The 13,290-nt window shown below is 38.9% G+C and overlaps 1 protein-coding gene across 1 annotated transcript; it reads left to right on the top strand.

Moving 5' to 3' along the window:
• Positions 1–1,051: 1,051 nt before the first annotated feature.
• LOC104401315 (vitamin K-dependent protein S-like) lies at positions 1,052–11,828 on the top strand (the record flags this gene model as incomplete). The annotated part of the gene is made up of 6 exons (XM_010024499.1): positions 1,052–1,085; positions 1,713–1,835; positions 1,989–2,111; positions 3,989–4,114; positions 9,083–9,204; positions 11,710–11,828. Coding segments are annotated over exons 1-6 (647 nt in total), but the record flags the coding sequence as incomplete, so codon positions are not given.
• Between the last annotated feature and the right edge of the window lie 1,462 nt (positions 11,829–13,290).

Raw genomic sequence — 13,290 nt, forward strand, 5'->3', positions numbered from 1 at the left:
CAGTGAGAGCCATGTTCACTGAACCCCCATTCTACATGGAAAGGGTCAGTTGGGTGTATAGGACCAAGCTGATGGAATAGCCTTAGCTCTTCTATTAGTAATTCCAGTGCATCCGTGTGTTGTTCAGTCCACTCCCATACTTTTCCCTTTTTGAGTAGGCTATAAAGGGGACGAGCAATAATGGAAAAGCCAGGAATATGTTTACACCAATAAGCCAGAGCTCCCAAAACTTGTTGTAATTCCTTTACATTAGATGGATTTTGTCCATGTTCTAAGTTTTCTAAGGTGTCCTGAGGGATAGAAGCAGCTCTTTTAACCCACCAGACGCCCAGGAATTTAACCTCTTGTGCGGGTGCTTGACACTTTGAGTCTGGGATTTCCAAGCCCAGTTCAACTAATGTTTTCTGAATGTTTTTCATTGTGTCTTTTACACTTTCTCGGTTTTCTCCCCCTATCAGGATGTCATCAATGTACTGGTATACTGTGTTGCCAGGTGGAACAGGGATCTCTGCTAAGACTTTAGCCAAAGCATTGTGGGCAATGGTTGGGGAATGTTTATATCCTTGTGGAAGTCGGTTAAAAGTATATTGGATCCCTTTCCACGTGAATGCAAACTGTGCTTTGTCCTGCTCAAGGAGGGGAATCATAAAAAACATATCCTTAACATCTAAGGCAGCCATCCAAGAATGTGCAGCTCCTTGTATCATTGTTACAATTTCAGCAATATTCGGAACTGCTGCAGTTAGGGGTGCAATATTGACATTTAATTGTCGATAATCTACTGTGAAACGCCATTGCCCAGTGGGTTTCTTTACTGGCCACACTGGTGAATTATAAGGTGAGTGAGTTCTTTTAATGATGCCTCTTTTTTCTAACTCTGTTACCACCCCGTCAACCCCTGCAAGTGCTGCTGCAGGCAATGGGTATTGCCTGACATTGGTAACTTTAGATGGAGGTAAGGGTATAGATGTTTCTAGCAGATTTAACCTCATTGTGCCTGATCCATTTTCATGTCCTGCAAAACTCCATATAGTTCCATCTGGGAGTTTCCATGGTCATCCATACAATAAGTCAAATCCTAGAAGGTTAGTATATGCAGCACCAACTAATACTTCTGCCAGGGTCAGTCTCCATTCCTCTGGCAACCAGAAGGTTATTTTTGCAGTGAGGCATTCCTTTATCACACCATCAATTCCTGTGAATTTAACCCGGCGTCAGGTAGGTTTTATACCCAGGGTTTGTGCTGTCTCATTAGTGATCACTGACATTTGGGCTCCAGTATCAATGAGGAAGTTTACCAATATTTTCCGGGGTCCGACCGGAATGGCAATAATAGGTTCAGAGCTTTTATTAGAGAGCCATTGTATTGCTAACACCCACCGGGCAGGGTGGCTCACATCCTTAAAATGGAATGAAAATAGCATCAAGTTTGTGTTTGGTCACATCTTGAAGGGATTAACATGGCTAAGTCATTTGTTTCCTAGGTGTTTTCTGTCTGACGAAGTACTGGTGGCTTTTTTTTTCTCAGTCATTACAAAGTCTTGCTGACAGAATTAGTAGCAAGATGGTTGTATGGGTACTTGATGTTATACACCAGACCCTTTCCTATTTCATTAAGTGTACCTGTGGGGCAAGAAGAAGAAAGATTAAACTAATCCTTGAGGAAAAATAAGCCCAGATAACAATTCTTTCCAATGTTTTCTACCCCGCAGAAATTTCAAACCAGTGTAGCCCTCTGCCATGCCATAAAGATGGATATAAGGATTGCATAGATGGACAAGCCCAATACATGTGTGTCTGTAAACCGGGATGGCAAGGAGAGAAATGTGAAGAAGGTAGAGTCTCTGATCTCATGATGATTTTAGTTCTCTGAAACACAATTATAGTTCTACTATTATTGAATAGTATCAGATCTTTAAGTATACCCATACAGTTGATCAGTTAATGCCTTCCTCTCAGCAAAGATTCTTATTTTGTTTTCCTTGTAGATATAAATGAATGTGATGACTTAAATGGAGGTTGTAGCCAACGCTGTTCTAATTTACCTGGAAGCTACCGTTGTTTATGTGAAGATGGCTACTTCATGCATTCAAATAAACGAGATTGTGGAGGTAAGAAGTGAGGCTTAAGAACATGACAGTACATTGCTCGTTGACAAGAGAGAGGAAAGAATTTAGTCCAGTAGTTTCATAAATGGTTTAAGTCAACAGAAGCTTGCATTGCCTCTGAAAGATGTAGTCCTGCTTCAACTTGGCTACTTATTCCACCTGCAGCCTTACACCTCTGCAAGCATTTGGGCAACCATATAGTGAACCAGATCAAGGAACTGAGGTGGGTTGAAACAGTTCAGAAAGGGAAAAAAAAGTGAAGAAAAAAGAGAAAGGCTATAGATTAGATTGTGTTTCATTACTAGAACTCCTTAAAGCTTGCTTTAGTCACTAATTAGTTTCACATACCCGTTAAGCATGCTGAAACAAGAATCTAGAGTGGTGTGACCAGCTAATATTGTTTCCATGGAAATCCTGTCTGGTGAACACTGGGTTAGCCTGAATCACTTCTAATTAGTGATGCTACTCTTTTGGGAGTTTGAAGTTCATTGGAGAAGAAACTATTAATGAATCTGAAAATGCCCTTAATGGAGAGACAGATTTGTCTTTTATTCATTCAGAACAATTTTTTTCTGTACATGCTTGCATCTGTTATTATTGGCCAAGACATACATGCTTTGTTCCTTTCCAGATAGAAACTTTGTACTGACATAACTAGCAATTCTTACTGCATAGTTAGAAAAGAGTACAACCTCATTCCATTTTAATGTCATATTTTATCGCCCAACTATAACAACAGTTTTAGATAATATCAAACAATTTAAGAAGCCAGACTTGAGAGTTATCTCCTGCTGTTACTTCCTTTAGTCTATATATTTTTGTGAATGAATAATTCCCAAAGAAATTCCAGAATAACAGAAGACTCTTTTTTCATCATAAAGCACAAGCAGACAAGTTTTTAAGAATCTCTGTAATTCTTGGGAAGATACTGGAAAGGTTGGTTAAAAATAAATAATCAAAGACAAAACCACACTAATAAATCTTAGTACTTACAGTGCTGGTTTGGTCATTTGATATACCAGATTTTATGTGTTTCATTACATCCAACTACAAATTTATACACTTTGGAATTTGGAGTACACACAGTAACTGTAGAAAAGTAGGTCAAATTCAGGACAGCTTTCACTTAAAAAAATGTTTTGGGAGTCCTAGCAAGCCGGTGGCAGAATCTATTCACCCTGTTCAGCACAATTTCCACAACTTCCACAAAACCACAGAGATAACTAGAATGATCCCTGCACAGACAAGTGGGAATTGAAGTACTACCAGGGAGCTGTTATTCTTCTGTCTACAAGACTTCTAGTAAGATTGATACTATACTCTGTGTCCAGCTGTGACATACACATTTTGAAAATGACATTGAAAAATTGGTAACACCACATAAGATAGACACTAAAATGGTTTGAGGGATGTACAGACAGTGAGGGACTTGAACACCTGTCAGCATAGCCAGTTAACAGGTGATTGTGACATAAATTGATTGTAGCATGTAAGAAACTGATAGGATTATCTCTTGTCTTTCTAGATGTCTTTTTGTAAGGTAAGATTTTATTATGCAGTCTGGTTTAGTTTATAGGAAATCTGCAGGCTGTTTCTCTCTCTGCCTTCCTGGGCATGCATCCTTTTTCCTGTTACAGAACAGACAAGAGAATGCAAAAGTTAGGCCAGCAGGGAATTTGTTTTCCTGGTCATGCAGAAGTGCCTTTTGGAGACCTTTGCAGATCTTTATGGCTATAACTATAGTCTGCTATGAAAGCTTGGTAGACCTAGCAAGAAAGAGCCAGTTTACCCTCCTCAATCAGTTGCAGTTTTGGATAGGGTTAGGAAAAAGTTATATGCTCAAGAGTAACTTGTTTGCAATAACTTATTTGTATTTCTAGATATAAACGAATGTCTGTTACACCCAAACATCTGTGGGACTGCCACCTGTAAAAACACCCTGGGGAAATATGAATGTGAATGTCCAGAAGGCTACACATACAATGCAACATCCAAGAACTGTGAAGGTAGGTCTTTCTCCCTCTATCCCCCCTTTTCTCTTTCTTTAATCCCAAACCCTGTGCACCCCCTTTAAAAAACAAACTCCAGCATCTCATCATGGTGGTATATCTTCATACTGTTTATTATAATATGACACAATTATTTGTTCTTTCAGAGGTTCAGTCAGTCTATATTACATGTAGTGTAATGCAGTAGAATGACTTCATCCCAAATGTTGAAGGGTTTTACAGTTTACTACCAAGTCCTGCTGTATGCCAGATAACTTTCTCAGTTGATGGGAACGCTCCTGTCTTACTGTAGAGAGGACTTCCTGTCCACGTTCTCAAACCAGCTAGCATGTTTCTTTCAGATAACTTGGAGCAATGTGTTGAGGATCTGGACGTCTTGAGGATCTAGTGTCTTCTACCTAGTTCTTAAGCTTCATTACAGTTATAAGGATGGAATAGTTGAGATCAATCAGTTTAATATAGATCCCTAACTCAAGACAAGCTATAGCAAACACAATTAAAACTCCTTATTTGGCAATTCCAAACTGGGCAAGACAGGAAGATTTAGAAAGAGATAATTGCCAGAAATTAAAGCCATGCTTAATCATGTTGTCTCAAAAACCTAAAAAGCTTGTCTTTATCCTTCTGATAGGCTATCTAGGTGCTTATGGTCATGGCAAGGACCATCTCTGTCCTTTCTATGTCCTTAGATGTCAGATATTGGAAAGAGCTTTTCACTGGGTCACTGAATTCCATTTAAAATAAAATTTGTCTATTCCTTCATTGGGGTACCTGATTATAATATAAAATAACAGCATTAGAGTGAGATGATCTCCATTCTAGGCTGGAAATGATAGCATGGCAGTAGGATAAAATATTTTTTCTAAAAGCCCCACATTTCAAATAAAATTGTTCTTAAGTATCCAGAAAAGGAGCTATGAAAGAAAGGAGCTGCACTAAAAGAATCTTTCCTCAGGAGTAGTCTTTTCTGAAATGAAAATCCAGAAGAAAGAATTTCAAAACAAAGTCCTATAATAATTATAGCAAAGTTGAAAAGTGTTGATAAGCTAGCAGTAAAGCAGGAAGAAACCATTTATACACAGCCCATCATAAAATAACTTTTTCAAGTATTGGAGTATTTGCGTACTAGAACATATTTTATTTCTATCTACTTGTTAAAGTTTGTTTAGTACACACATCAGAAATTGAATTTCAGTTGTAAAAGAGATACATAAGCTCTTAGTTTTGCTGTGAGGAGGAATTTTCTACATTGCCAGTTTAAGAAAAATACATCATTGTCTTATTTTGAATGCTGCCTTTATGTTATTGCTCAGAAGGATGCAAAAGTAGCTTCTTGCTGCCTGTGAATCGTTTGCTGCATGGCTTTTTGTGCAGCTTTCTTGTGATAAAGCTTTGCACAGTAGTAATGATTTCATATTCAGGCATCTGCTGTTTGTCCAGTTACTATGGGATTAAAATGTTACTGACAGTTTTGTGTCCCTGCATGCACTGAAGTGAGAAAAAACTTCACATTAATTAATCTAATTCTTGCTCCTTTCAGTACTTTCTGCAGACACATGGGTTGCATCAAATTGAATTCAAGTATTGTTTTTCTTCTGAAACATGGTTTCCAGAAGGTTGCAAGATGAGGACATTAAAACGAGAGAAGTCGTACCTCCTAGAAGGAGGATTATGCTGCTAAGCTTTCAACCCTTGTTGTAACCACATTAAGTGAGTCACCAAATCCAGTCTAAGGACAGGATTGTGCAGACTGGCAGGAATGTAGCCTTACAAAAATACTACATGACAATAGCTTTTCATTGTCATAGTGCATGTAGGTATCCAAATTCAATTATGCTTATTAGAAAAATCAGATTTACATACATTTATGCATGACTGTCTCTAGGAGATGACAGATACAAGTAGAGTGGAATAGAAGAGGGTTTGAGGTTTTTTCCTCACCCATTCCTAGCAGGATGTAGGTACAGTTCTTCATCCCCACCTTTTGGGAGACACTATCAGTGGAAGATATCTGTATAGTCCAGTCTTTGTCTCATAGAAGCCATACCATTTTAGATACAGAATTTTATTATCTTATTCTCAGCACCTTTGCCATTTTAAACACCTTGCCAAAAATAGGGATCATGGGAACGAGTAACTGTGCTTACTGTGGTAGAGTGGTTTGTCTTGCAGTCAGTATCAAGGAGAAAAACCAAGCCGAACCCGTATTTTAAAGAATTGCCCAATTTTTGGTATATCTTTTCCCATTTTCTTTTTTCTTCTCTGAAAGGGGAACATCTCTTAAAGAACTGACTGAACCAGTTAATCAAACAGCACAGAGTATGTCTGTATTCTATCTATTAGTCTCTCCCTAGCACACACTCTGAAAATTTGAGACGAAGGATCAGGGTTTCCCTTTCCTGCTTTAATTGTTTAACACTCCCAAAACCCTGCCTACCCACATCCACACCCTGGGGAAATCACCATATTTCTCTAGCATTATACAGCTCCCTTCTAGGACATAGTATACAGCTCCCTTCTAGGACATAGTATACAGCTCCTTTGTGGCTGATTCTATCATATCTTAGCAACTTACCCAAAGCAAGCTACTTTAGCCTTCCACTGTAAGCAGCTGGATAAACCCAGGCTGCTATGCAGATTCATGGGTTTCTATGAATAGCTTCTGCTGACCGTTTTATGAGGTGGGACTGACATGTGGAAAGATCTGTGGGAAGCCTTTGGAAGCTCAAACATGCAAAGGCACTGACTACAACTTTGAAGAAAAAGAGAAACAAAACCGAACAACCAAAACAAACCCCAGGATAGTTACAGCATAACTGATTAAAACCTCAAAAACCCCTGTTCTCCTCCAGTGCACATCTGCATTTCTGTAGGAGAACAGTTAGCTCTCTGCACAGGGAGATCCTGCCATTTGGGCTGTTCAAGGATTCCAGAACATGTGCTGAGGAAGGAGACTTCATACCTATGCAAGAAGCTTGGCTGTCCCTCTGCTGCTATAGTACACTCTGGAGGGAGACCTTACCCCTGAGCAGCAGGTTCATTTTAGTAATGGAGATTTACACCCCTGCAACATGGATGCAAGTCTCTGAGTAATTGATTTAATGATAGAAATTCATCTGTCACACTGCATGATAAGCTTTCATAATAACCTCATAAGTCTCTGTTTGTCTGCAGGCACTGGGCCTGGGAAATGTGTTCAGAATTAACTGCTGCTTTCAGAGAATTCAGCACTCAGATTTACTCTAGTGCTACTGGTTAACTAGTGCTTGTAGTTTTACTTTTGTACTGCTAGGTGTTCAAGTACTAGAAAGGTTATAGGACCTGCACAGAGAACAATACCTCCTGAAGTATCTACACACAGTCATGCTGCTTTGGGAAGGGCATAGGAAGAGAGTATAGAGCTTGGAATAGCGCTAATGCTTATTGGAAAGGGTTAAATTTTTATTTTGGTTTACTTCTTCACAGCAAAGCAGGTTATAGGGTTAGTGGTTTTGTAGGTTGGGTTTTTGGTCGAGTTTTTTCTTCATTCTCTTTGTGTGTTTATACCTAGGTGGATTTCTTGGCTTTTTCAGATCCCCAAATGATCATAACCAGAATGGTTTTATTAACATTTGTTTCAACACAAGTATCAACAGTTTCTTTAATCTGAGGCCCTGCCGTGGTTTCAGCTGGGATGGAGGGTTGTTTTTTATTTTTTTCTAGTAGCTGGTGCAGTGCTGTGTTTTTGCTTCAGTCTGAGAACAATGCCAATAACACACCAACGTTTTAGTTGTTGCTAAGTAGCACTTACCCCAGTCAAGGATTTTTCAGTCTCATGCTCTGCCAGTGAGGAGGAGCACAAGAAGCAGGCGGGGAGCAGGGTTGGGACACCTGACCCAAACTGGCCAAAGGGGTATTCCATACCACAGCATGTCATGCCCAGTATAGAAACTGGGGGAGCTGGCCAGGAGGGGCCAGTCACTGCTTGTGGACGGGCTGGGTTTTGGTTAGTGGCTGGTGAGCAGTTGTACTGTCCATCACTTTTTGGTTTTGGGATTATTTTGTTTGTGTGTGTTATTCCTTCCTCTCTCTCTATTTCCTTTCATTATTATTGTATTTTACTTTTATTTCAATAATTAAACTCTTCTTAACCCACAGTTTTTTACCTTTTTTCTGATTCTCCTTCAGATCCCACTGTGGGTGTGTGTGTGAACAAGCAGCTGCATGGTACTTAGTTGCCAGCTGGGCTCCAACTATGACAGGCCCAAAATTACCCTCATTAGAGTCTCTACCCAGGAGACATTTTGTTTCTATGTTAGAAATTAGTTACATTGGCCTTTTACACAGCCTTGCATTTATTAATTATTTATTGTGTATGGCCTACTAAATAGAAAATGAAGTTCCTTTAGTTAGTTTAGCTTATTTGCAGCTCAAATCAGATTGGTCTCCACAAATAGATGCTGTCTGAAACTTAGTTATTTATGAGATTATTGTACGTTATTTTAAAAGGTATTTTTGCCCTGAGATAATTTTAGGTTTACACGTCCTTTTTCCACATCCTTGCCATATATACTCTTAATACTCTAAGTTCTCATGACATCTTATAGGGAAAGGAAGAGATCTGACCCAAATGGCATTTCTGCCATAAATGGTACTGATTTGTTGAGGTCTCTATCACTAATTCAGCCACCTTACAACCTCAGCTTCTTACTGCCTCACAAATCAGACCAACTTTTCCCCAGCTCTGCACACAAGGCCTCTATCAGATTACTAGGTCTTATATACCCAGCAGGTAATTCTAGTTTGTAAATTTTACATAGGAGACATCAATTAGCATTAGTTTAGCTTAGCAGCAGTCACCTCCTGGATTCATGTTATGCCAGAGAACCCATCTTGTCCATTATTCCATTGATTTATTGTGTTAGTTTTCAGTCTGTGCCATGAATAATCTGAATAAATCTTTCTGTATGGTTCCATTTCTCCTAGATATTGATGAATGTGCTGAAAATGTTTGTGCTCAACTCTGTGTAAACTCTCCAGGAAGTTATAGCTGCTATTGTGATGGCAAAAAAGGGTTCAAGCTCTCTAAGGACATGAAGAATTGCGAGGTAAAACTGCACTATGTAAAATTCCATGTGGAAAATCACAAAGTTAGATATTTCTTCATGACAGCTGTAAGTTAGATTAAGGAAAATAGGCAGTTATTTGAGAACTGATTCAAAATTGCTGAGAAAGTGCTGGGAACTCCAGGCTGTGGTTTGGCTCACAAAATAGACCTGGTAAGGGATTTGGATGCATGCTCAGTTCATGCATGCTCATTTATAGGAATCCTGTCAAAAGAAGCTTTCCAGCTTTCCTTAGCCAGTCATCTTTATTCCCTGCTGCTTCCAAAATAAGCCCCAGCTTTCTCCTATCAAACAAATAATTCCCGTTCAGATTACTCAGAGCCAGAATACTGCATTTATCCATGTGTTCCCAGGTTTTCTTTAGACTGCTCAGAATATTTCGCTCACTCTTTCAGAATTACCCTATGCTTTGCTTGTTTGGGTCAAAACCCCTGGATTGTTTTCCACAGTTCTCATCTGCCACAGCTTAAGAAAAAGCATTTAGGGATGCTTGCCAGTTGAAGAACATCTTTCAGTCAAGACCAGCTGTTCTTGCTCAGTCTGAAAATTTATACTTCTTAGTAGCAGAAAATTTGTAACTCCAAAGAATCCTAGTTCAAGGATTTTCTTGTGAGTGATTCACTGTATACATTGAAAGGTGCTGGCAGGCTGAGACTTGTTACACTAAGTGAGATCAGATAACTGCCAATGAAAAAACACCTCTAACGTAGTGTAACAGAATTGGTCTTGAACTGTAGGAACAAGGTCTGACACAAGTTCTAGCATGTCTGTATTAGATCTTGTTTGTACTTTCTGAAATTTAATATCTGAACAACACTCGCAGTTATTATAGTTCATTTTGCTTGTTCATGAAATAGGAAGAGCATCTCCTAGCTTCATTACACGTTATTTTCAGTATCGTGTTCAAAAGCTATTGACTTTCTATCTGGAAGTTAGTTTCAGGCCTTTTAATAATAATAATAAAAAAGTTTAATCAGCTGAAAATATATGCAGTCCAAAGACTAGTGACAGTAGCAGACATAAAATGAAGCCATAAAATTCAAGATGAACACTTACACATTCAATGAAACTGCTGTATCGTGAATACAGAAATCAGAGTTTGGGAACTGCATTAACTTTTACCAAAGTACAGCATGTCTTGAGAACAGAAAAGCCCTTCACACCTAGTCTTGATCATTCCCTTTTGTAGGACTACTATACTGCCAACATATAGAAGATATTCAAGGGGTGCTGAGGAATAACTTCAGACCAAAGAGAATTTTAGGTTCCTACTAGTCAATGACATAGGTGCTGTAAACCACTTTCTGGAATAATCTTGCACCTTTCTCCACATGCAAAGCCCAGTTCACTGTACCTAAAGGAAATCTGAGTGGTTTACTTTTAAAACAAAACTCTAGATATTTCTTTGTTTATAACATCACAGTTTCAGAAGACAAGACAACAATGTCTTACAATGGATACCTGACATTTCTTTACTGCAAGTTTGACAAGTTTAAAATTGCACCATATGTAAAATAGATATTATTCCTGGATATAAATGTCTTTAACGCTTCAGGTAGATAAGGACCTAAAAGAATAAGCACCATTTTTTCCCCTCTTAGTGAAACTGCAGTTGGCTGTCTGATTTCTCACATTGACTTTGGCTAGAGCATTAGGATTAATCTATTTTACATACTGTTGTAGGCTTTTCAGTTCCCAAAAATACGTAGAATTTCATTTACAGTTTTTTCTGAGAACGTGGGTGTTAAGAGCTTTGTATCCCCACTAACAGTTCTCAGAGATATTAATTCAGTGCTACTCCAGCAAGAATTGTAGTGTTGATTTTGTCACATTTCTTTCCATAGCTTGCACAGGACAAGTACATGCAAGGAACGGCCAGATAGAAACACTTTCTATTAGCCTGTTACTTAATCCACTTGTAAATTATTACTTTTTATTCCAGGTAAATTATTCTAGTAGTACTAGAGATTATTCAGGTATGAATAATTGTACATCAATATTGATAATGAAAACAAAAGGGGTGTTTTTTTATTTTTTAATTAAATCATTTCAAGACACAGTTCTTGCCTCATTCCCTTCTAACACCTGATCAGGTTTAGATTCCAGACACCTTTGGTAATGGAGCCTGACAGGACTGTAGGAGGTGGGAGTCACAGGTCCTTGATATAAGGAAAGTACTTGATGGAAGATTTGAATTCTTAATTCAAATGCTAACTATTTAAATATTACTTGCAACCAGAGTTCCACCAGAACGCTGTTACAACCTGAATTATCCCCTAACAGTGTAAATAATAGACATCTCAAGCAAAACCAAAACCATACCCCTTCATTTGTAAATAGTATTCAAGTTTTAAAAAAAAAAGGAAGAGAAAACAGAGGTAAGCCATTGCTTAGAAAAAGAGACAGGCTAGCAGCCAGCAACAGGAGTTGCTTCATGAACTATCACAGTGCATTAACAGCATTTTTTTTATTCTCTACCATTTTCAGGCTGTTACTGCGTGTATCCCAGTGAACCTTGAAAAGAATTATGAACTGCTTTACCTGGCAGAGCAATTTATAGGAATTCCCGTTCTGTACTTAAAGTTTAAGCTGCCAAATGTCACAAGGTAAGCATTTGCTATTGATAAAAGTATGCACTGAAATTACAGACATTTGTTTCCATTCATTTTCTGAGGGTTTAGAAAGAGTGCATTGCATGAATAAATGCTATCACCATCTCCCCACAGGTTAAGATACCTTTTATGAGGAGAATGAGTTAACTTGGATTCCTACATATACTAGCACTTAGAGGAAGCTGGAGTCATTTGAAAGTGAGCAGACGAGTAATGTGTCTGGAGTCAGTTTTACAGCATCTCTTATTGGTTGTACCATGTCTTTGAGCCACCTCATCAGTACAGACATGTACATGCTCTCCTACATGACAAAACTAATAGGTCATCAAGTTTCTTCCAGAGACCTCAGAAGCAGGTAGGAGGTGATAGCAGCTATGTCCCAGCCAGGAAACAGTGCACAGCTAGGGTAAAACATGTACCATTGCCATTCAGACATGATTACACCTGTGAATAACAGACTCTTCCAGCCATGATAGTCCTGGTTACGAGTGCTGTTGTAGGGAGCAGCATATGGACTGGGAGAAAGAGTTCAAAGAGATCCAGACTTGAATGGGCAAAAAAAGGAAGAGGATTGAAGGCAGTACGTTTCCATTAGTTTGTGGACAAGAGAGCAAAAAGACTGGTGCTTCCCCCTCACAGAATCTTACTCTTCCTCTGAAGGAAAGAGCAGGGGCTGGGGGAGGTGGGAGCCAGTGATATAGATACAGGAAGGCATTCAGAATTCTTAACATGAAATTCAGATGTTATAGGAAAATAATTACTGTATAGCTTCCAGTTATATATGGGAAAGGCTTTCATTTGGATGTTGCTGCTACTTTACTTCTGCTCTGGGTAAAAGCTGTGACATGCTACACACATACAGCTGAGAAACAAAACCAGGCCAATGCTCCTGCCTCCTCCTCCCCAGTGCTTCCTTTCACAGGGTGTTCCAAGGACACCAGCAGAACACAGTACCTTGTCAAGAGCACTGTCTGTATGATTTCCTTTACAGCTGCCAGAACAATTGCTAATGGTAGTGACCCTGTTATTACTTGTGGGCCTCCTCTCTGCGGCAGCTGAAATTGTATTGTTCTGTGATTTACTGACCGAACAATTTGAGGGTAACAGCAGCAGCAGCTGTTGAGCTGGTGATCCCCAGAGCCCCAGAACCTTACAGAAAAACATAAATATTGAGAACTTTTTCCCCTGCCACTATTCCAAGTTGACCAGGCATTAATGCTCTCCTAGAAGACCTTTCTAAGATGATAGATGTTTGACACTACCTTAATAGCATCTCTGTAAATACAGAATGATTTTTCTGTGGGTCTGCATGACAGACAATGACATCTAGTGGACAAAGAACAAGACTGAAAGTGACCCGAGTTCTTAATTACAGCTCCCTTACTTGTTTCTTGTTGTCATCATCAGATCCTAATTTCTAAATGTTTTGTTTTTTCCTTTCATCCTTTATCTTTTT

The sequence above is a fragment of the Nestor notabilis genome, unplaced genomic scaffold, assembly GCF_000696875.1.
Source record: "Nestor notabilis isolate BGI_N333 unplaced genomic scaffold, ASM69687v1 scaffold18621, whole genome shotgun sequence".
Classification (NCBI taxonomy): Eukaryota; Metazoa; Chordata; class Aves; order Psittaciformes; family Psittacidae; genus Nestor; species Nestor notabilis.